General features: G+C 43.6%; 1 protein-coding gene across 3 annotated transcripts; it reads right to left on the bottom strand.

Annotated features, from left to right (window-relative positions):
- Positions 1–3,622: 3,622 nt before the first annotated feature.
- Positions 3,623–21,671, bottom strand: RGS20 (regulator of G protein signaling 20). Of its 3 annotated transcripts, none has more exons than XM_064706104.1 (5): positions 21,335–21,671; positions 11,324–11,472; positions 7,232–7,318; positions 6,158–6,392; positions 3,623–4,973 (listed from the first exon to the last, which is right to left on the bottom strand). In XM_064706104.1, the coding sequence occupies exons 2-5, from the start codon at positions 11,467–11,469 to the stop codon at positions 4,785–4,787; spliced, it is 657 nt and encodes a 218-aa protein (XP_064562174.1). In that variant the 5' UTR covers positions 11,470–11,472; positions 21,335–21,671; the 3' UTR covers positions 3,623–4,784. The 3 variants fall into 3 exon arrangements, with proteins under 3 accessions (XP_064562174.1, XP_064562173.1, XP_064562172.1); XM_064706103.1 differs by lacking the exon at positions 21,335–21,671 and adding an exon at positions 20,050–20,297; XM_064706102.1 differs by lacking the exons at positions 3,623–4,973; positions 21,335–21,671 and adding an exon at positions 20,050–20,759 and having other exon boundaries at positions 6,227–6,392.
- Positions 21,672–22,348: the final 677 nt, after the last annotated feature.

Genomic DNA, 22,348 nt, shown 5'->3' with positions numbered 1-22,348 from the left:
ACATATGCAGGGCAGGCAGTGGTTGGTTTGCATAAGCTTCCTCACACTGTGTGTCCTTTAATCTTAGTGTCTGATTGTGACACTTAAAGAAATATCTTTTGAGAAATTGTAGTAATTGTTTTTCTCTAGTCACCAGATTATATCTGGACTATATTAAAAGAACCAGAACTGTGGTAGCACTTTCTGTGATGCAGGTGTATCCAAGTGGGAGTTGAAATAAAATGTGATTTCACCTGATGATACCTGAGCAGCAGCCCTCATCCTTCTCTCTTCTGCCCCCATGGTAAAAAGAACTGTTTCTTTTGCCCAGTGAAGGATGGAGTGCAACAGCTAGATTCAAAAATGCATCTAATGCATCTGTTCTATTCATGCTTTTCAACAGTTCAACAGTTGCTGCAGTTTTCACAGCTGTCTGAAATTGCCCTCCTGTATCAAAGAGGATGCAAAGGTGGGGCTGGGACTGTCTCATTTCTCCATGGCTGGCTTTGTCTACTTGGCTGCAGTTGTGCCATGACTGACCCACTACTCTGGGGTATTTCATGCACTGAAACATGCCAGCAGAACTGGTGATCAATCTCTCCATCTAAGAATAGCAGGTTTGGTTATTACCTTTATGGACACCTGAATCCTCTCAGATGGAGCAGAGTTGGCCTACAATTTAAGGTAGCTTGTACACAATTCTAATAGAGAGAAAGAGGAGGCCACATTCCTTCTGCTGTGTGTGTGTGTGTTTATGTGTGTCTTATTTAAGGATCTACTCTTCTGTAAGCAAGGCTAGAGGATCCTGCTGCTCAGAAAACACAGCTTCTGGATCCTTCATTAGAAGACATTTTCTCATATATAATACATTTGCTCATATATTCTGTTATCCTGTTCAGGAGAAAGTATGAGTTTTAAACTGTCTTGTGCTGAATGGTTCTTTTTGACTATCACTGAGCAGAAGGGAAACATCTGCCCAGTGATCCTGGCTTTTGTGAACCCGAGGAAGGGCATGGTTTTTATCTGGAGTTCAGGATTCGACTTGTGATCACATACATTAATTTTAAATTGAAACTCAAACCCTTTCCAGCCTGGACAGGACTTAATTCATCAACATGAAGTCTTCATTCTGTAAAATGTGGTTGTATTACCTTTCAAATACATGCCTCTGGAAGTAGATCTTGAAATATTAGTTATTCATATAAACAAACCTGAGGAGTTTTACTTCTTTTAAGCACAATTTTTTACAGCTGTATGATAGCTTCTGTTTCACTAGATCATCACTACTCTTGAATTCTATTCCCATTTCAAAGAGTTTGGGATTAATTTAGTTACAACCTTAGTATAAAGAACTTTTTCATAATGTCATTGAAACAATACTTGTATCTTTTATAGCAGAAGACACATGTTCTTAAAAATTGCTTACAGCAGAGTTGTTTAAAAATTACTTAACATTATGATATGATGGCCTTTCTCATCACTTAATCTTTTTTCTGATATCCTTTGTAATCCAAAACTGCTTAAGTACATGATGCTTGTGGGATGGATTTTAATCTAACTTTATATGGTAGAGCCCTTCAGAATATTTTTTTCCTCCATTTGTGCTGTGCTAATGACTTTGGAATTTAAAGGTCACTGTAAAGCACAGTATGTTGGCTGAAGGAACCCATGCAATTTTAATAGTGCTTAGCACGCTGGTGAAAAGAGCAGTCTTTAACAGTGTGCATGTTCTGTGGGAGTTACTGCTTTATGATGTGCAGACATTGAAGGAAGAATGCCAGTGGACTGGAAAGTTGTTACAGCTTAATGATATCCTGCAGTTCAATAAATGCCAAGGCAAACCAACCGTGCTCATTTTCAACCTAGGATAAATTGATTTTGTGATAATTTCTTACATGATTAAATAATGTCAATATGATTATTTTCTTTTGCTACTCATGTAGCTACTTGTCTATGGAAACTTTTCCTTTTCAGTGCACTTCTCTTTTGCCCTGTGAAGTTTACGCACCATGAGCAGGTATATAGCAATGAAATGTAATTAAAAATTGGTTGTCTGTGTGGGTGGGTTTTTGTTTTCATCTTCCCCCTCCCCCCCTCCTTGCCTCCATGCCATTAATTAATCCAGCATTAACCAGCCTCAAAATAACAAGATATTTAAGGGAGTGGGTTGTTTGAGTTTTTAGGAGATATTCTCAGCATGCCTAGGGATCAGCATTCTGCTTCTGGTGGTGGGTATAAGCCTAGGCCTAAAGCACAGCATTAAAATTTGGTAAGATATTTCAGGAAAGAATGCACATTGCAAATGTCAACATATTGTTATGCAGAAGTAAAATGGAAATTACCTAGAGAATGTTCATTGCTTAGAAGTTGTGGCACATGGAAAATAAGCTTAGAAATTATTACTTTATTTTTTTAATAATTTAGTGTTAGCCATAAAACTGCCCAAACCAATATAGTTTTCTCTGCCCTTTAACTTCATTACATCTTTTTTTCTTCATTTCCTTGCAGAATAATAGAATATATAGTTTGATATGGGCTATGAGCATTCAGTCTGTCTTCCAGCTTTTAATGAAGTATCTTTGCAGGGAAGAGAGATAACTTAAAAGAAATTAAATCCTCCATTTTGTGAGGTGACATGCTTTGAAGGGTTTTTTTTATGTGTGCATATGATCTTTCCAACAAGCTGAATTTGACCTAGGTGAACTTTATTTGTCAACTTAGAGGTTTAGAGCACTCCTGCCCACTCTGATTAAAACAAATCAGTATCAAAACAGTATCATCTGTTTGACTGCAAGCTCCCCATGAGTGCTGCCTTTTGAAGATATCTGGTTTGTTTTGTTGAAGTTACTACTTACATTGTAATATTTTACATAAACTGAAATGGTATTGGTAGTGCTCCGGGTGTGTTAAATAGAAATTCAGCTGAGGTAAGCAGCATTGATAGGGTCAGCATTGGTGAACATTAACTGAACTGTGTCTTTAGTGGTGCATGGAAGGGTTTCCTCTTAACTTACTCACCCAGCACTGTGCTACAGCAGGCAAAAGCACTTTCCTTTGCTCTATTTTTCTTTGTTTACTTTTTTTGTGCTGACATGTTGAATACTGTTTTATTGTTGGAAGGAGATAATGAAAACTGGTTATAGAATCATAAATGATGTGGGTTGGAAGGTACCTTAATCTTGTGCCATCCCCACTGGCAGGAACACTTTCCACTAGACCAGTTTGCCCATGTAGCCTGGCTAGAACCAGCCCATAGCATTGATAAATTACCATGTACCAGCTCTTCTCCTGTGGTGCTAGGTACTGAAAAAATCAAATCATTATGTGCTTCAAAACGCAGTAAGGGCACAACATATCACCTGCCAAGTGCATTAAGGAAACAATTAAATTGATCTCTTAAATTCTGTTTTGTTCCTCCCATTTCATTTTTTTTTAGAGAAAGTTCCCATTTTGTGTTTTCCATAGCGCTGGAACTAGGCAAAGAGTAGGTTTTAGAAAGGCTACAGTACACATCACTGAACTCTGTCTGTCTGGCACCCCTTTCTGGGGGTATTTTTTTGTGTCTTTCTCTTTCCCATATGTCTTTTTCCAACCTGTACGTGTCATTTGGCTCATTTAAATAAATACACAGGGAAAAATACAATTCAGTGGAAACCCACTATAAACTCCAGAGTTTAATGTAGTGGAATTGTAGTGAATCATGTGGTTTAAAAGAAAGAAGACATTAGAGTAACAGATGTACAGATGGTTTATGTGAATTCAACTTACTTTCTTCCTAGTATTTCCTGTGATTACTGATTTTGAGATATGACCAGGAATTAAGTGTAATGCTTTGGGCATACTGTAAATGAACATGGTTTGTAACTGGATAGAGCTGGTGCTGTATCAGAACACAAATTCCATCTTCCTGCTTTTATTAAATAAATTGTGTGTATATCTGTAATGGAAACCTTACAAGATCTGTCAGGGAATGGGAGAATTTCATATTTACAAACCCAAGCTGGTTGAAACTGTCATCATCTTGCTAACAAATAGTGAAGGGTTTTACAAACACCTACTGAGGGAAGAGAAAAATATGTGAGAATTCTTGTGCTTTATTTTGGAATCTGAATGCCCAGACTTGTCTTCCTCTGAAATAAATAATTTAACTTTATGAACATCAACAAAGGGAACTTAATGCTTTCAGCAGATTCTAGTACTAAAATAACAATTCTTCAGCAAAAGATTTTTTTTTTTATAAGCAGCATTATTTCAACCAGTAACTTTCATAAACTTGAGATTGCCATGCCAATTTCCATTAGTGCACCATGTATGCATTAAAGATACCAAAACAAGTGGAGTGTACCTATGCCAGGTGTGATGGCAGTGCCTAGAGTAACACAGTATTGACAGTAATATTTTTACTTTGGTCACAGTGTGGATGGGGCAACTGGTTTCATTTTCAAGAAAATTCTAACACTCCACTTAAAAATCAGTTGTAGTTTCATGCTCAGTTGGTATTTGTATCTCAGACATAAGGTATAAATGTGTGTCTGAATTGTCTGCTGTGTTTGAAAAAATACTGCATTTTTTGAACAAGGTTTCTTGATTCTCTTCATTTCCTTTTGCAAAGTAATACTGAATTTAATCAGAAACTGCACTTAGTTGATTGTGTCAGAGCTTTGTGCGGATTTAAATTATTCAGTCTGTAGTAAAACTTGCCTGAGTTATTTTCCGGTAAATATCTGATTAACTCTAAATTCCCTGTGGATTTCTGTAGCCCAGAGTCCTGTCTGTTTTAAAATAAATACATTTAAGAAAAAATTCTATGCTTCAATGGATTTTTCAGACAAGGACTGAAGCAAGTCCTTATAAATAGCAGAGTTCATAAACCGTGGGTAAGAGTCTCTGTGCATTAAGGTATAAATTTGAAGCTGTGCGTCATCAAAGGTGTGTTGTGAGGGTTCCAGCATATTTCGGTTAATAACTTCTCTTACTCTGGAGTCCAGACTGACCTGTGTATTAAAATAGAAAGTCACGTAAATAATAGTGAATAATACACGTGGGGTCTTATTTTTCTTTCATTGGTTGAAAAAGCCACCTTTTTTAAGCATTTCAGCTGGTGTCCTACAAGACTGTAAAAATTGCTAAATGAACTTCTGCAAAAAATGATTCTGTTAAAATTTGAGTGGAGTAATATCTTGAGTATGGGTAATGTCCTCACTGAGGTACCTTATTGGAACAAGGCTGTCTGCAATCCCGTTATTACTGAGACTGATGGGTTATTTCCAGACCAACTTCCTGCTCTGTAGTAGAGAGCATTTATAATTTTTTGTGACAGTTCATTTCCTGGAGAGTTGGTGCTGTTGTAAAGAGACTGAGTTTGGAGTAAAGAGTATGACGCAGGTGGACAATGTAACCTGGGAAGCTGTTTCTTAATCAAATTGCTGTTAAAAAGCAGAGTGAGTTGATGTGAACCACAGGTAGGGCTATATAATGATTCCATACAACATACAGTAATGTAATTTTTTTTTTTCTGCATGTCCTATGTGTCTGTCGAGAGACATTAGTATTGCAGGAACAGACTGGGTAGATTTAAACAGCATTTTTATAAGTACATAAGTATAGCTGGCACAAAAAAAATTAAATTGTAATTTTGCAAGGATGTTGAAGGGTTTCAAATTCTATCCTGCTTGGCAGGATTACATTCAAACTGTACTGAGGTGTCTTTGAAACTTGACATATTTGCTAACAGCAAAATAGTTTTGAAAATTTTGGGGAAGTAATTGTGTTTGTTCTTTGCCATATTTTGTCAGCTGCTCTGTGAGAAATTTGTCTTTGAAAATGACACTATTTGTGGTTACTGTGCTTTTGGAGAAATGTATACACCCTCCTCTGAGTGTAAGGAGAAAAGGAACTGATTTGTCCAACAAATTAAATTTGAGTTGGGCAAGGTGAGTGTGATCAGCCATATATTTGTGCCTCAAACTAAAAATTCCACATCAGCATGATAGGGTAGCATAGGAAGATCCTTACAACCAGTGAAAGTTTTGACCATCTCACCTCAATGGTGGGTGCCTTCTTCCCCTAAATATCTACATGATGGCAGTGGAATGTGGGGGGTGGGGGAAATTCTCCCTAAGTATTGCTGTAACTGTGCAAAGAAACATCAAAGAATGTATTAAGGAAAGCAATATACCTCCTTTGGAGAGAGGATAGAAATATAATCTTCATAAATTAGTCTTGCTTTTTCTTCAATGACGCTTTTGTTGGATTCTTGTTTTAGTTCCTCACAGGCCATCCAGAAAAGCATGTTTTCCTCGCTGAATTCTGTTCGCAGAAATTCACGAAAAGCATTTCTGCCAGCTGGAGTGAGCATCAACTTGTCAAATGATTGAGCCCAGGCATTTACTTCTTCAAGAGTGGGAGCAGGGCTTAAGGAGGAAGAAGAGCAAAAGGAGAGAAACGAATGATTGTTACTCAAGCTGTTTGCAGCTGGCAGGAGGCATCTGCCCTCACAATGGAACAAAATTGTGAGGTTCATGGGGTTCTGATTCCTCATTGCAGCCACCCAAGTGCAAACTCGTGTAAACACATTTATAAGATGTTTTTTGAAAGTGTGCTTATCAAAAGCTCTGATGCAGGTGATTGCCTCTGCTTTGATGCAGAAATTGCTAGTGCTCAGAGTAATTGCAACAAAGAAGTACCCGTCTAACAGCTAGACATTTTTTCTATCCCTAATAATCCTTGTTAAATTATGGTTAAAAATTGAATGAAAATACATATAAAGAAGTAATGATTTAAACCCTTTGAAAGGTACCCACCTGTATGTTACCATTTTGCAGGTGCTTTTACCTGTTTGAGCATTTCTGAAGAAACTGTTGCCTGACTTTTGGGAGGATTTAAGCTCCAGTTTATTATTTCTGTTAGGCTGAACACTGTTGGTTAAGCTCATTGCATACTTGCTGGGTGGGAACAGGGTGTATTTTTAAATTATTTCAGGAAAAAGCGAAAAATTCAGTTTACAATGCTGGTTTTAATTTGTCATGGGAGTGGGGATGTGCTTACATGCTGCATATGAATGAAGTAAAATATTATAGATCAGACCTTTGTTTCATTAGGAGGTAAAAAAACAGGTGACTTGCAAATTGGGTGTAAATGACAAGTAGATAATAGTTATTTTCATATTTCAGGTAAACTATTGCAATTACTTAGTATGGCTTGTTGGGTTTGTTTCATTTTAGCTTGACAGAACACTTAATAAAGACCATACCTTTCTTCACAGTTTGGAATACCCTCTGCTTGGAGTTCATGAGATGTTCTCCTTGCTCTCTCTTCTTCTTGATTTCTAACAGTAAGACTGAAAAGTAGCAAACAAAGTTTTAGTCAACTTTATAGAGAAAAACGCTGAACATACACCAGACAATTTTCCTCCTATACTAAAAATAAAAATTCTAAAAGGACAGAAGCTAATGATAGGCACATTACCCACAGTTACATTCTGACCTTATTTTTACAATTGTATAAACCTTGAGTGTAGCTGAAAGCTGTTTAGTATTCTATAATACAGATTTTCTACAGAAGGAGCATAGTTCCATAAAATATCTCAAGTTGAAGGGACTCATAAGGATTGTCAGATCCAATTCTATATATATGTATATATATATACATACACACACACAAGTGTGTATGGGATGCATACCCTTTGTCACATACCAAATTCATTCTCTGTTTGTTTTTGTACTGTGTACGCTCAGTGCAATGCTTTTAGTTCAGCTGGACCTGATGCACGGGTTTTATGTGAGTTAGGTTTCAAGGTAGGTGGGTTTGGATTTGCTTGTTAGCATTTTTTTCTCCTCAGTTGTGATGAGAACCAACACTCTGGTTTGGAATGGTGATACCATGAAAGGAAAGCCAGAGTTCAGAAGCAGGATGCAAGATTTAAGTGAACTAAAGACTTCTCTATGTGGTTTTGGAAGGGTAAGCACTTTCAGAGTTCAGATATAGATACAGCCAGATTGTGTGGTGATTGATTGCATCTTAGCAAATTGCTAATACATATGTCAAAATGTGAGATCTGGAGCACAAAGAGCAGATCTATCATTGCTGAATATAATTTTGAGTATGTCTGAATGGAAACACTTGTTTGTAGCATTACAAAAACAAAGTTTGCTGCAGTCACTAGTGATCGCTGACAGTTTTTGCTGTCCTGTAGCTGTGAACTGCTTCTTTCATCAAATGTTACTAAAGATAGCTCTAGTTCTTAACAATTTCTTTTGTGGTTTTAGATTATTAATTTTCATTTCAAACTGGATTTGAAAATGGAAAATTTTTTGTTTCGGAGTGGGGACTACATTCAGTTCATCCAGGCTATGGTAGCTTAGTGAGAAATGCACATGCACACACATATGCTATCATAAAATCTGTAAAGCTGCTTAAAATATGTCAAGAAGAAAAGGTCACAGTGTTTTTTATATTTTGTATTGCCTGTTATTTATATGAAACGGGTCCTCCAGCCTGAAACAAGGCAACACAGTTGCTATAACTTATAGGGAAATACCAAACTTAATTTCTTCCTTAGTATCTTACCTTTCTTTCATGCTAATGTTCTAAGTTTTGCTGCCTTAATCTCTAAGAATCTCATTTATGTCTAGGAAGGTTTTTGGTTAAACCAGTGGATTTTTCTGCCTGTTTTGCATTCTAAACTCTTGGCCAACTTTTATTTGCAGCCTTATTGCTTACTGGGCATCTCCTTCTCTGTCTTTGTCTACCATTGGTCCATAATCTGCAGAGAGCTACTTTTTGCCACAGCAGTCCATGTGTGGAAGATATAGGAAAGCTTTTGTATTGCTGAGATGGAGAGCAGATAGTGCAAACACTTTTTTTCAGCAATATCTGAACCATGTTCAAACCAATGAACTATGTCAACTTACCTTTAAAGAAAAAAAAAGAGAAAAATGTAAGTAGTAATGCTAGTTCTTTTTTCTGTTAGGTTATATGGGTCTCAAGCCTTTACTATCCTTTTTACCAGTGGTTCTGGCATTTTTTGAATATGTAAAGTGATATGTATTCTCACACACAGAGAGGCAGTGGTACTCTTATCAGAACTACTTTTGGATTGAGGGGACCCAACAGATCCAATAGAAAGGAATACAATCTTATGGGATAAAGACCAAAGAAATAACAAAAGCCTCCCTAAGAGAACATGCCATGCTTCAGAAAATTGCTTACAGGCAGGCTCTTTCCCTAGAAGTGTACAAGTAAACAATAAAGAGAGTAGTGCAGTACCGTATCCTCTCAGGAACTGGAAGAGTAACAGGCTAGAGGTTTGGGTTTGACTGCAGGAATGAACACAGGCTCTGAGCATCCAGCTGAGAGACTCATTTCAGTTCATTCTAAATCTACTATTAAGAATATGCTGAATATTGGATGTTCAGCAGCTCAGCAGCATGACTCATGGAGACTGTTATTTTTATTCCTATTCATAATCTTTCTGTTCCAAGAGCTTAGGCTATTTTGAGGAAATGGTCTATGAATGGGGAACATAAATAGCTTAATTACGGTTTGTTTTGCATTTCTTGCTACTAGAAAACAATTGTTTCAAAAAAAATCAGGAATTATTTTAAAGCTGAAACAAGCTACTCTGTTTCTGAGCCTGTATTGGTTGCCCAGATGATTCTGAAATGCTAATAGGAATTATAAGCATCATGAAATCTGGGTACTTTCACAAACCCTATTGAGTAAATTGCTTTCTTTGAATTGTTTGAATAGTGAGATACACAGAAAATGAGCATCCTGGAAAATATCAGGTAAAATCACAAAAAAAAAGGTACTTTATCAACAATTCGCAAGGTAAAATGCAAATTTTATATACTATGACGTAGTAGATAAATGTGTCTTATTTTTTCCTTTAACTGAAAACCATTTTTGTGTAATGCAGCTCTGGGCTCAGCTACTTGCAATTGCACTGGACAGCTGTTGAAATGGCATTGGAATTTGTGTGGGATGATTTAACATAGATGCAATAGGACACAAACTGATCCTGTACAGTCAGAGTGTTAATGTCTCTCTAAATTCTACCTTGGTTTACCTTTAAGCACCTGCTGAAAAGCTTGGTAGGATCAGAGTCAGAGTTCTCGGCATCTCACAAAAAAACACAAACCTCCAAGCAGCCTTTTGTCCTTGCAAAATATTCACTATTTGCATTAGGGAGGGCAGAATCCTGTGTGCCTTGGTTTCTGCTGAGCTGAGTACCAATAGCAAGGAAATTATCAGTCTGTTCTTCCCTTGCCTTCTAATGGTGTTCTCCAAAGCATTTGCCACAAGGTGCTATTGGAAAACAACATTAGTGGAATAGATTCCTAGCCCAGGCTGTAAGGTTATTTGTGACCACTTTCCATCACCTCAGTGACAGGTTTGCTTGCTCTGAAGTGGTGGATAGTGAATCTCTAAGAAGGATTCCCTTGCTGTCAGAATTTTGGCTAAACTCTATGGCTGTTTAAGACTTTTGTTTACTTGAATGCAAGTTCTACTCTTACCCATGAGGTAACACTTTGCCCTAACCAGATACAGGGATTTTGAGTATGGGAAGATTTACTTCAATTTAGAATGAAATCACTTGGATCTGATGAAGCTGGTAAGAAAGTGAAGGTGAACACATTGTTAATTTAGGAATCGAGTGATTCCTCCTCTTTTGTTTTGATTGATAAATTCTCTTCCTTAACAGGAGTGGGAGTTTTGTAGTGGGGGTTTTTCTGAATTTTTTTCTGCTTAGCATCTCAACTTCAGCAAATACCCACAGTGTTTAAAGTTTCTGGTCCCAATGATTATCTTCATATGAGTTGCAGGTGCCATGAGTTGGCAATACTAATTAATGACAACAGATCCAGTTACCTTCAGGGGAAAAGAAGTGTGCTGGGCACCTGCTTATTCATTTTCTGACCTAAAAATTCTTCCACCTTCTCCTACCTCCATTTAACACTGTCAGTGCTGCTTGTCAAGGCCCAAATCTAAAAATAAAGCTCTGAGATATTCTGGTATTGCTTTCAGTTTTGTAGTGGGAGCCTTGGTGAAGCTCAGTGCTGAGGTTAGCACAAAACAGACATTGCACAATATTGACAAAAAAATAGCAATAGAGATACTGTACAGATATTTCTTTTAAAATCTGTTACTTCAATGGCAGGGGAAAGAAGGAGTACGCTGGAGTAGAGGGTTGTGTCACAGTGGTAGAGCACAGCAATCTCTTTGTGTCCCAGATCTGCAGAATTATACAATTTTTTTTCTTTGGCTTATGTTGTCCTGTGCAGGAGCTATGTGTCCATTCCCTGCTATTGTGTTCCCTAGAGGTTTGAATGAGAGGGGTTACCATGAGCAGCTGCAGCAGCAGCACCAGCAAAAGCAGCAGGCATTGGAGCCTCGGTTCCCAGTGCTGAGCTGAGCCTGTGCAGCCCCTGGGCTCTCCGGGGTCGCCGCCATCTGCCGTTTGCGGATCTCCGTCCTCTCCGATCCCATGGGCTGCAAGCGACAAACAAAGGGGGGAGTGAAAAACGTCTCTCTCTGTTTTCCTTTTTTGTTTGCTTTAAAAATCCTACCCAGAAGTGCTGAAGGCCACAACCTCAAGGGAACTGAAAAGCTAAGTCACTGATTTTCCCCCATGGAAGTTCTAAGGTGTTGAATCCTTTGGAAGATCCACTCATTTAAGTGCTGTGATGGAAGGCAAAGGGCTAATGAATTCTTCAGGTGCCTGGGAATGCAATGAGATCAAAAGGTACAAGTGAGGGATCTTGGCGAGCTAGAGCTCTTGGCACAGATGTGTATCAGCCCAGGAGTTGAAAGGGTTTCCTGAGGTTTTGACTTCAGGGCCATCCTAAGGATAGTGGTACAGAATAGAAGTAGTTAGGGCCTCTCTTTCTTTTTTCTTTCTTTTTTTCCCCTGATTAGCCAACTCACAGGCTTCACGATGCTTGAGTGAGACACCTGAGCTCTCCTGAAAATCTGGCCTTTGATGAATACTGAGGATGTCTTAAACCTGCTGGCTCCCTTTGTAGCAAAGGGGGAAGGGCCAATGCTCATTTCTCCATTGAATGTCTGACAGCCACAGTTTTTAAAAACGTTTGTCTCTGTGCTTCTGTGAAGGTGAGGAGGAAACACAAAACTAGATGTTAATAATTACATGGTTTTCACTGAGCCCCCCAACTGAAGACAGCATAAAACAGTTTTTGGTGGATGCACTGGTTGGTTTTTTGCACAGTTGTAGGAAGCCTTTTTGGAGACTGCATTTTGCAGAGTGTGCAGATAAGTGATGTTGATGAAATGACAAGTCCCCTTGAGGTCCCTGTTCGTTTCTGACCTATCTCTGAGCTTCACATTTGCTCTACAGCACTTAATAGTGCTCTCCCTGTTATGCTGAAAGTTGTGCCATATGTAAGTGACAGATGTCTTTGAGAGATGAAATGCTAGCTTGTACAAAGATTAGCATGGCTTTCTTAATCTTATTTGTATTTGATTTTTGGATACATAGCTAGTCATCCTCCTGTGTCACGAGATCCCTTTGTGTGTAGGTTTGTTTCAGGTTGCTAAACCTTCTTTCGAGGCATGACAATTGTAGGGGAATTAAAATTAACTGCTACCAATTTATAATTCTTTTTTTAATCTATAATATCAGATTTGAATCTAATAAGATAAATACTTGGGGGTTAAAAGCTTTTCTTTCTAAAATGTTCATCCAGGTTTAGGAAATGCTGCTGTTTTAACTTGAGGGGGAATGTACAGATGGTGTCATGGACCCAACAGAAGTGTCAGGAGAAGAAAGAATGTTTTTTTAGCAGAGTGTAGCATTACATTTTGCTGCACTTTGGCTACTGTGGTTTTTTCAATGTTGAATTTATTTCTGTCTTGTAGAGCTTAATAATTTTCGTATTTGTGAGAACCACCCACTCTCCCAAGAGACAAATGCACGACATGGTAGCAGAAGATGCACCTGTGTAGCAGGAGGAATAAAATACAAGAACAACAATATAGACAGAAACCACAACCCATTTTAAAACTCTGAAGGCCCAATCTGACAAGCAATGCCTAAATGACCAGAAATAGAAAATCAGAAAAAATAACATAGCTTCCAACTGCCCCTCCCCAAATTTTCTTGTTTCTAAATGTGAAAGGATCACTGAAATGTAGAATGTATTTGTAGATTCAGATTTCTCCCTGTCAGCTTCAGATTCACATGAATGGAATGAATAAGTATTAATTTCTTTACGGTTACCTGTACTTTTTTAAATGGAGCATTTTCACATTTCAATTAGAGAGTGATAGCATATAAAACATTTTTTGAAGGATCATATATCTAACAATATTTCAGGCTGCTTTAGATAGTAAATTATTACTATTGATTAGAAAAATGTCACTTGGATTCAGCACACAGACATGTGCTGTTTATATAGCCTAATACATCCACTCTTACTTCTGAGATAATTTATGTTCACACATTCATATCTCTAATTCATATTAATAATGAGTTGGCCTGGGCTAAATATGATCCAGGGCCCATGTTACAGGATGGCAAGGTAGAGAGCTGAGCAGTGGTGCAGGTTATTGCAGAGTTGTACAAACTCCTTTGGTGCGCTTAGTATTAAGTCCCATAGGACAAAACCGTGTCAGGCTGGTCACACGGAACAAGCAATAAGTGATCTATCTCAGCACTGTTTATCTAACTTCAAAAGAGCTTTATTTTATGTATGTAGATATCTTTCTGCTGCTTCTAATATATCCAGAATTTCACTGTAGGACATGGAAAGTTTCCATCACACTCTGCTGCTTCTTGCTGCAACCACCAGAGCTGCTTGCCAGGCAGTTGCTGGTTTGAGTTGTGCTGTGTGCAGGAATGGATAATAGGTTTATCAATTAATCCAGTGAATATTATTTGTAGGAATTAACAAAATTCATTGCTCCTTTAGAGTACAGCCCACATTAGCAACAATTTAAGCAATTGCTTTATTGATTGGTGGATCTGTGGGAGTTGAGGTGGTTATTATTTAGCCTTCTTTAGACTTCAGGCTCCTTTGAGGCAAAAAAGAGAGGATATTTTTAGACCTCATAGTGAAAAGGTCTTCTATTCATGTAATTTTACAGTTGTTACTTTGGGACATCAGATTTCCAGACCACTCTGAAGGTGCTATGGGAATGAAAAAATGGTATGAGAACCCTCTGTACTGGGTGTTCTCTGCACTTTGAGACTGGAGTCTACCTTCTCTGTCCACACCATCTGGAGCAGCAAAGTGCCTCGTTTGAAAATGGGTTAGACAAGAAAACACAGAGCATAGGAAAACTGGAGATGGACTGCTATCCTGTACATGTTTCCTGAGGAATCCAAAAATGCTTTTAGGCTACTGATGGAATGATGTAAGACACCTGTAACCAAAGGACTTCAACCCTACCATCTCATGCTCTGTTTATACTCAGAGTGGGTATGATTTCAGCCGATTGCTGAGCATAACATAAATAGTCAGTAGGGTCTAATTTTGCTAATATTGACTCACTGTGAGGAATCAGATCCTTGGATGGGACAGTCAGTGTCAGTGTCTAGATGGCAAGAGGGGGTTCTGTTGCACAGGTCCTCATAGTGGTGGTGTTGGCTGGGTCACATGAGGCTCTGGGACCTGCATTACTGCTCAGATCCTACACATTGCTGTCTCATGTGCCGTGGGACCGCCCCAGCACATGCATAATCCCTCCCTGGTGATTGTCTGGAGCTACAAAGCAGCTTCTACCTCCCTAAATTGTGTGCATGAGTCTATCCTGCATGATCATTTTTGCATCTGCAGGAAGTTTCTTCTGACTATGGACAAGTAACTGGTCACTTACAGGCCTCCTCTGACTACCTGCAGTCTGTGCAGAATTGGGTTGATTTTGTAGCTTTGGAGTTTCTGGATCTCCTCCACCCTGGATTTTAATCAACACACTGGAACATAAAGAAACTTTTCCAGGCAGTGGATCTTGCCTGGAATAATCCACAGAACCATCTAAATTCCACATGGAGAGTGCCAATTACTCAAATACTTAGATGAGAACAGGGAGTAGGAGTAGAAGTGTGTCACAGGTGATCAGCTTGTCTCCAGCTGGTTCATTGTTTCAAGCCAATCTAATGTAGAATCTCTGCAGATGCCTAGGTGCAGAGTTTCTGGATCTCCCAAGGAAAGAGATGTCCTTCTCTATGTAATGATAACAACAAATTGAGTCCATTATGAAATTGTCCCTGAAGAGCAATGAAACAAAAATAGAGGAAAAATAATGGCACATGTTCTTGCTTCTTATCCTGCCAGATAGCATCTATGAATCATATAAAAAATATATGTGCTCATATTATTGAATGCTAATAAGTAATTTAAAAAAAGAAGTCCAAGGATTTAGGCAAGCATCAGTGATGCTACTTTTGACAATAGTGGCAAAACCACTGTATGCCTTAAGAGTAATGCTGAGGTGATGAGATAAGAATGTCTGTCATAACTTTTGCATAATTCCAAAGCATACCTATCTGACATTCAGATTATGAAGCATTTCTCCATGTAACCTTATAAACACAAAGGAGTGTAAAGGTCAGGAGCGAAAATTATTTCCCTGATTAAAAACACCTCAGGTGATATTTGGCTTAGTTGTAACATTTATAGCATTTGCTAATTTCTCAGCAGAAGGGTGGGCTACCAAGAAAATAGCATTCCCAAAGGAGGTATATTTAAAATCTAAGCCACAAATGTCAATTTAAAAACCAAAACAAAACCTCAACCAAATAAAAAACAAAAAAGCCCCAAACCCAGGAATACGCAGAAGATTGTAGACAAAACTTTATACTTTTATCCCCATTTTATGCTAAAACACAATGACATTTTTTCAGCTCAGAGTGCAAAGATTCTATTACTTAAACTTAATTACTGAGACCTAATGTTCCCTCCTTGTGCACATCACCATCAGGCAGGTGTGCAAGCCTTTAGCTTGTTCTTGGGGCTGATTTGCATGGCCACAGCATGAAGCTTCCCCAGTAACTGCACAGCCTGGGAAGCCCTGTGCTGGAACACTAGCTGACAGCACTTGGAGTGAGGGCACAGATGTGGGTCATATAGCCCAGTTACTTTTCAGTAAATGCTCAGGCCTGGTCCAAACTCCACTGAAGCAATGAAAGGCACCTCTTGGTGTCAGCAAGCTTTGGGTTACGTAGCTCTCACAGTTGCTGCTTTGACTTTGGATCCTCCCAGTGATGATAACTAGTGAGTTGGAAGAGATTCTGTTCTTATCTACTAATGTCATAAGAGGCTTGCAACTGGGGTCAAGTTCCAAATAAATCTCTAAGCCTATTTTTTAACAATTCAGATATATTTGGGGCTGCAACAAACTCCCACTGAAGCCTGTGGCAGTTCACTGTCAGCTGAAATATGAACAGGAAACTTGATGCTCGTGCTTCTTCCTTTTCATTGACAAATGTGACAAGCAGGCTTTCTGCATTAAGCAGCGTGCTATTTTAGTCAGAAAAGAATTCTAATATATGTTAATGAACTCGCCCACACATATGCACATGCTTTAGGCATAGTTGTCAGATTGCCCGCTTAGTAGGTTAAGCGCAAGAGCTCCTGGAAGTTACCTTTATTATTGGAGATTTGGCATATTGTAGTGGGGTGCCTGAAATGGATGAGAGTTTGTGACTGCAAGACAGAGGTTAGCAGAAAGGAGAGTGGCAGCACATGGAATAAACCTCTTTTTATGTCACTGCTCTGCCCAAGCCTGTTAAAGGCTTCAGTGGATAAAGTTGCAAGTAAAAGTGTTATCCTCTAACTAACAGCTCTGGGACACTTTCATGTCAAATGTCCAGACTCTGAGTACCTTTGCTTGTTTTACTTAGTTTATTTTTCCAGAGGAGCAGCAGCTCAGACGAGCCAAGTTCATCTATCCAGCTTAAAGGATTGCTTTCCATTTCAAAAGGAATGGCTGAAAGGGTATCACATCCACACAGCAAGAGGTAAATGGTGCCTTGATCATGTCACCTGTCACAGGTATTTTTCTACCGATGCCTTAGATGTCTTCTGCTCTTCTTTCTTTGGTATTCAGTTCTGCCCAGTTGGCCACCAGGAAGCCACTCTGCAAAAACTTCCTGCACTAAAGGCTTTCTCTGAGTAAAATCTGACTTTCCTGTTAGAAACCTAGTTACTTGGGGCTTCAGTGAGATTTTTGTGGGTGCTTTGTTTGTGTTTCAGATAGATGTCTATGTCTCCTCTGGGTAAAGAATTTCTTTAGTTTGGATTTTATCACAAGAGCCTTCATTGAAAATGTTACTCTAACACGTAATTAGCAGGGTCACTGTCACTATTTCTCCTGTAATAAGGGAAAGACATTAAAAAGTTCTTTACTAGTTGCGTAGAAAAAGCAACAAAAGCAATCTGTAGTTTCTGTCCAGCTGATTAAGTGGATGCTATGACAGTGGGGTACTATGAATGTAAGTATGGATATAACTTCATCCCATGCTGAGTCCTTCACAAACTAGGTCACTGCAAACTGCAATTAAGTTAAATCAGTGTCAGGATCTTCTGGTCTGCACAGCACAAGCTGTCAGCTTCCCTTGCCTTGTCCTCTGTGGCAGCTGGGGTCAGCCTCAGTGGATCTATGTCAGCCACACTGACTGATCAGTTCTTTTAGAAGAAAAACCAACAAAAACCCCCACAGACTTCTCCAGCGCTGGGGTTTTTACCACTGCTTCAACCCTGCTTTTGCTGGCTCTGATGTCAGAGAAAGCACCTGCTTCTAGTTATTTTTATGCAGCAATAACATTTAAAAAAATCTTTCCTCCTAATATTTTACAAACCTCTTTACTATGCAGTGAAGCTGGCGCCTGCAGCAGTTTACTCTGCTCACTCCCATTATCTCCTCCTGAGCGCTTGGTTGCATTGTGCTTAATTATGAATGGCCTCCAAAAAGCCCGTTTTACTGTACTATGAAGTGACTCACATCACACAGCAGCTCTGACAACTCGCACCGGGTACTGGAGGCACATGGCGCTGTGTTAGTCAGTGACTCATTTCACATTGTACTCGGTGCTGAGATCTGACTCACATCGAACTGTGTGAGAAGCTGACTGACATTGTGCTGGTCTGAAAACTGGTTTGAATCGGGATGACTCACCCTGGAGTGCATTAAGCGGTGATTCACACACTGTTTCCTATTGATTCCGATTGTCGCGATTCACTTCAGATTGTACTACGCTGGCATCTGGCTGCTCCGCAGGGCAGGCTCTGTGATAGCAACCCTCTGCCTGGGGAGCTCGGCTGTAGTGCCAGCCTGCAGTGTCAGCCAGGAGGAGCAGTACCAAAGTCAATTCAATGCTGAAGGAAGGACGGATTTTGGCTTAGCACACATTAAGTTTGACCGTGACACTTCCTGGACTTCTTTTCTTCAACTGGCTTTGACTAGTCTTGAAAACAGCAAGTGAGGAGTAATGAACCTCTAGCTAAGAGTCCTCTTACTTCTGAATGCCAGGGGATCTCCAGAGCACTTCCAAGACTTGCGGTCTCCTTTGTCACTTCTCTTAGTGACAAGAAGATGGGATGAAATTCTGGAAGTGACTGAGTACTGATAGTTGCTTAAATGCTTCAATTCCGTCAACATTTGACCTGAGCTCCAAGAGACCCTACAGCGTGAAAACTCCTCCCCGGTACTTTAAGCTCAGTCTTCAGACATCACTACTCTGTTCTAAGCAAGGGGTAGAGAGTGTATAACACCTTAAGTGATGCTTCCATGATTAAGTATTTGGGACCCAGAGTAAAGATATCAAAGTAAGTATTGATGAGAGGAGGAGATAAAAAAACGAAGAGGAAATAAAGTAGCTGTTGTCTCACCTTTGAGCATTTTATTATAGCTAGTTTTACACTCAGTTGTCTCTGAGTTTAGAGAGACACTCCTAATTTTAACATGATGTTCCTAATTTTAGGAACCACCACTAGGAATCTCCTAGTGGATAATGATTCCGGTGTTCTGTTTAGTCAAACTGGTGTTTATTGCTTCTGGTTCTGTAATAGAGCAGTGGTGTAGCCACCTCCACATCTCTGCAGAGCACTGGATTCGATGCTGACATTCTGTTTGTGCAACAGAGGTGCAGGGAGACTCCTTGCCATTACATCATAGCAACAAGCATCATATGAAAACTTTTCATTTTACATTTTTCAACAGCAAAAATGAATAATGGAACGGTTGCATAAAGTAAATTACACCTCTATTAAATTATTGTGGGTTCTTACTGGAGTCTACAAGGATAATCTTATTTCACTTTCTGTATTTGTGTCCAATTTTCGTTACCTGCTTTTTCTTACTCACTGACATTACCTAATGACAGAGCTCGGGAAGAGCTCTTTCTCTTGACGAGGCAGGCTGGCCCTGGAAGTCTCTCTACGGAAACACTCGCCTGTTGCCGCTTCTCTCTCTAACTTGGCAGGGGAGCCCCGGGCTCCAAGAGCAGACGCTCTCCGAGCGGCACCCCCTTCACGGCGGGGCGGGGGCTGCACGGATGCTGCCGCATCTTCGTGAGACGGGGCAGAGGGGCCCTGAGCGGGGCCGAGCCGGGCTGGTGCCTGCGCTGGGGCCGGGGATGTGGCTCGGGCCGGGGTGCGATCCCGCCCCGGGGAGCGATCCTGACCCCGCTCCCGGGGCCGAGGTCAGCCGGGTGCCACCCGGGCTCTGCGCTGGGAGCTCCTGGGGAGGGACGTGGCGGGGAGAGCCCGAGCGCCGGGGGCTCCCGGCTCGCAGCTCCCGACCCTCCGGGAGAGCGGGGGAAACGCCTTTTGCGCCAGGTCCCCGCCGTTCCTCCCGGGGAGGGCGGCCACAGCCGCTGTCCCGCCCTGGCCGCGGGGCCACCGTCCAGTCCCGTCCCGTTCCATCCCGTCCCATACTGTCCGGTCCCGTCCCGTCCGTCCCGCTGCACCCGGGGCCGCTCCAGCTGCGGCACGGGGGTCGCAGCTGCCGGCGGCGAGCCCTCTCCTGCTTTCAACTCGGGATGGATGGATGGATGGATGGATGGATGCCGTGCCCGGCTGCCGCCGGGCGGCACCGAGCGCTACTCACGGTGTCGGCAGCGGGGCCCGGCCGGGCGTCCTCCCACGCTTCCCCTCCGGTCCCGGCGGGCTGGGCCACCGGGAGCGGCGGCTCGCCGGCCCCACGCATGCGCCCGGCCCCGCGGGCTCCTCTCGGTGCGGCCGCGGGTGGGTTCGCTCACCGTGCCCGGAGCCGCAGGGAGCGAGGCCGGCAGCCCGCGCTCCCCGCCCCGCCTCGGCACGGCACGGCACGGCACGGCCCGACGGCGTGGGCTGCCGCCGGATCGCCCCTGGCGAGGCGAACGCCGGGGGCTGCTCCGGCTCAGGGCCGGTTTGCAAGAGGATCAAACACGGCAGCAGCGCCCGCACGGCGGCGGCGGGCTGGGGAGGGCGCGGGGGAAGCCATGGGACGGGCGCCGCAGGGAGAAACGCCGGAGAGAACGGCGTGAGAGCGTGTGAGCGGGGAGTGTGTGTGCGCGTTTGTGTGTGTGCGCCGATGGGAGGGAGTGGGAAGGGCTTGGAGAGGCGGCGGTGTCGCCGTGGGGCTCGGTGCTGGTGCTTCTGTGCTAACAGATGCCTGAGAGGAGAGCCGGGCTTGTCAACCCGGCGCTGGAACATGCTCGCGTTTTAAGTAACTGCGTGTTAAGATACACTTTTTCCCTCCTCTAGCCGCCTCCCGCTTTCCAGCGGCGCAGGGCTCGCCACCACCGGGCAAGTGTGACACGGCTGCGGCAGCGCGGCTCCGGGCACGGCGTGTGCCGGGCTGGGCGCTCACCTCGCTCCCCGGAGGCGCCCGTAGGAACATCACCAGGTTTAGGGGATTCTCTCACCGACAATGATCCGCAGCCTCCACCCCCCGGGCAGCCGTCTGCCGGGACAAGGGTTAACGGGACGACTGAGGCTTGCTAGTACCTCCCGGGCAGACCGACACTGTCTTCCCGTGAAACCAAGAGTGATCCGGTGCGTGAACGCTCTGCGCGTTCCCGGTTTCCGGAGCTGGGCGCCCGGCTGCCGTCGGGGCTGTTCCCTTCCCGCCCTCGCACCGGGCGCGGAGCAGGGCGGCCGCAGGATCCGCCTCGCCGGAGCCAGCGGACCCGGGGGCCCTGGGGATGGCAGAGGGGACCAGCGGACTGGGGATGGCAGGCGGGACCCGCGGGCTCCGCTGTGGCGCCCGGGGCTTTGCCGCGGAGCTCGCCCGCCCCACGCCGCTGCCGGCTGAGGGCACGTGGGCGGACAGCGGCTTCCCTGGTGCGGGGAGCAGGAGCAGGAGGAGGAGGAGGAGGAGGGTTGGACGCGGCCCCAGGAGCGGTACTCACGGCGCCGGGAGGCTCGGGGGCAGCGCGGGGCTGCGGCGGCGCGGCTCCGTGGCACGCCGGGCATCTCCGGCGCTCCGGGGGGAGGCGGCTGGGCTGCGGCGGCGGGGCCGGGGCGGGGGCCGGCGGCGGCTCAGCCCAGCGGCCCCGCAGCAGGGCGGCGAGAGGGCAGCGGGCAGGGGCCCCGCTCCCGGCCAGCAGCGCCGCCAAGCCCGCGGGACACAAGCGGGGCTCCGGGGCGTCCCGACGGGGCGCCAAGACGAAGCGCTGGCAAGGCCGGCGGGCAGGGAGCTGCGGCCGCAGGAAGGGGCTGGAGAGCAGAGCTGACAGCGAGGCGAGGGCCCTGGCAGGCCTCGGAGTCTGCGGCGAGCGGGGGAGGTGTGGGAGCGGAGGGACGGGGCGGGAAGAGAGAGAGAGAGAGAAACACAAAGTGAGCATCACCGAGGGGGCAGGCGGGGGCCCGGCACAGCCAGCAGAGCCCCGCAGCGCTAAGATGAGGGTTGGAGTGCTGGCGGCAGTGAGCCCGCAGCCTGCTGCCCTCGCACCCCCCTTGCCCCCATGTGCACTCAGTCTTCTGAACTTTCCTCAGCCGGTCCCTCAGGCGAGGGCCGGAGCACAGCTCTCGTACCCAGCCAGCGCCCATTGGGTTCGGAGCTGGCCACAGTGCCAGAGGAGCACCGGAACGAATTTGGCCACTTACAACCTCCACCCAAAGAGCAGCTCCCAAAAATCCCCATCCGAAAAGCCGACCGCAGAGCACGGGCGGAGCTGCGATCGGGAGCGGAGCGGAGCCATCGCCTCCCGGAGCTGTCCAGGGTGCTGAGCCTGCCCGCGCCTCCCGGAGCTCCCCGGGCCCGCCCCGAGGGGCGAGCGCCAGGGCACCGGCACCCTGCTCGGCCTTGTGAGCGCCATTGTCCGGCAGGGAAGGAACCGCCTGGATGGGCTCTCCTCTGGATTTTTGTCCATTCCTGCTCAGCATGGGCCCTGAGCAGGAGTGGACAAAAACCACTGCTCTGC

The sequence above is a fragment of the Zonotrichia leucophrys genome, chromosome 2 (genome assembly GCF_028769735.1).
Source record: "Zonotrichia leucophrys gambelii isolate GWCS_2022_RI chromosome 2, RI_Zleu_2.0, whole genome shotgun sequence".
Classification (NCBI taxonomy): domain Eukaryota; kingdom Metazoa; phylum Chordata; class Aves; order Passeriformes; family Passerellidae; genus Zonotrichia; species Zonotrichia leucophrys.
Note: the sequence above shows the minus strand (reverse complement) of the source record. Positions and strands in the feature narration are given on the sequence as shown.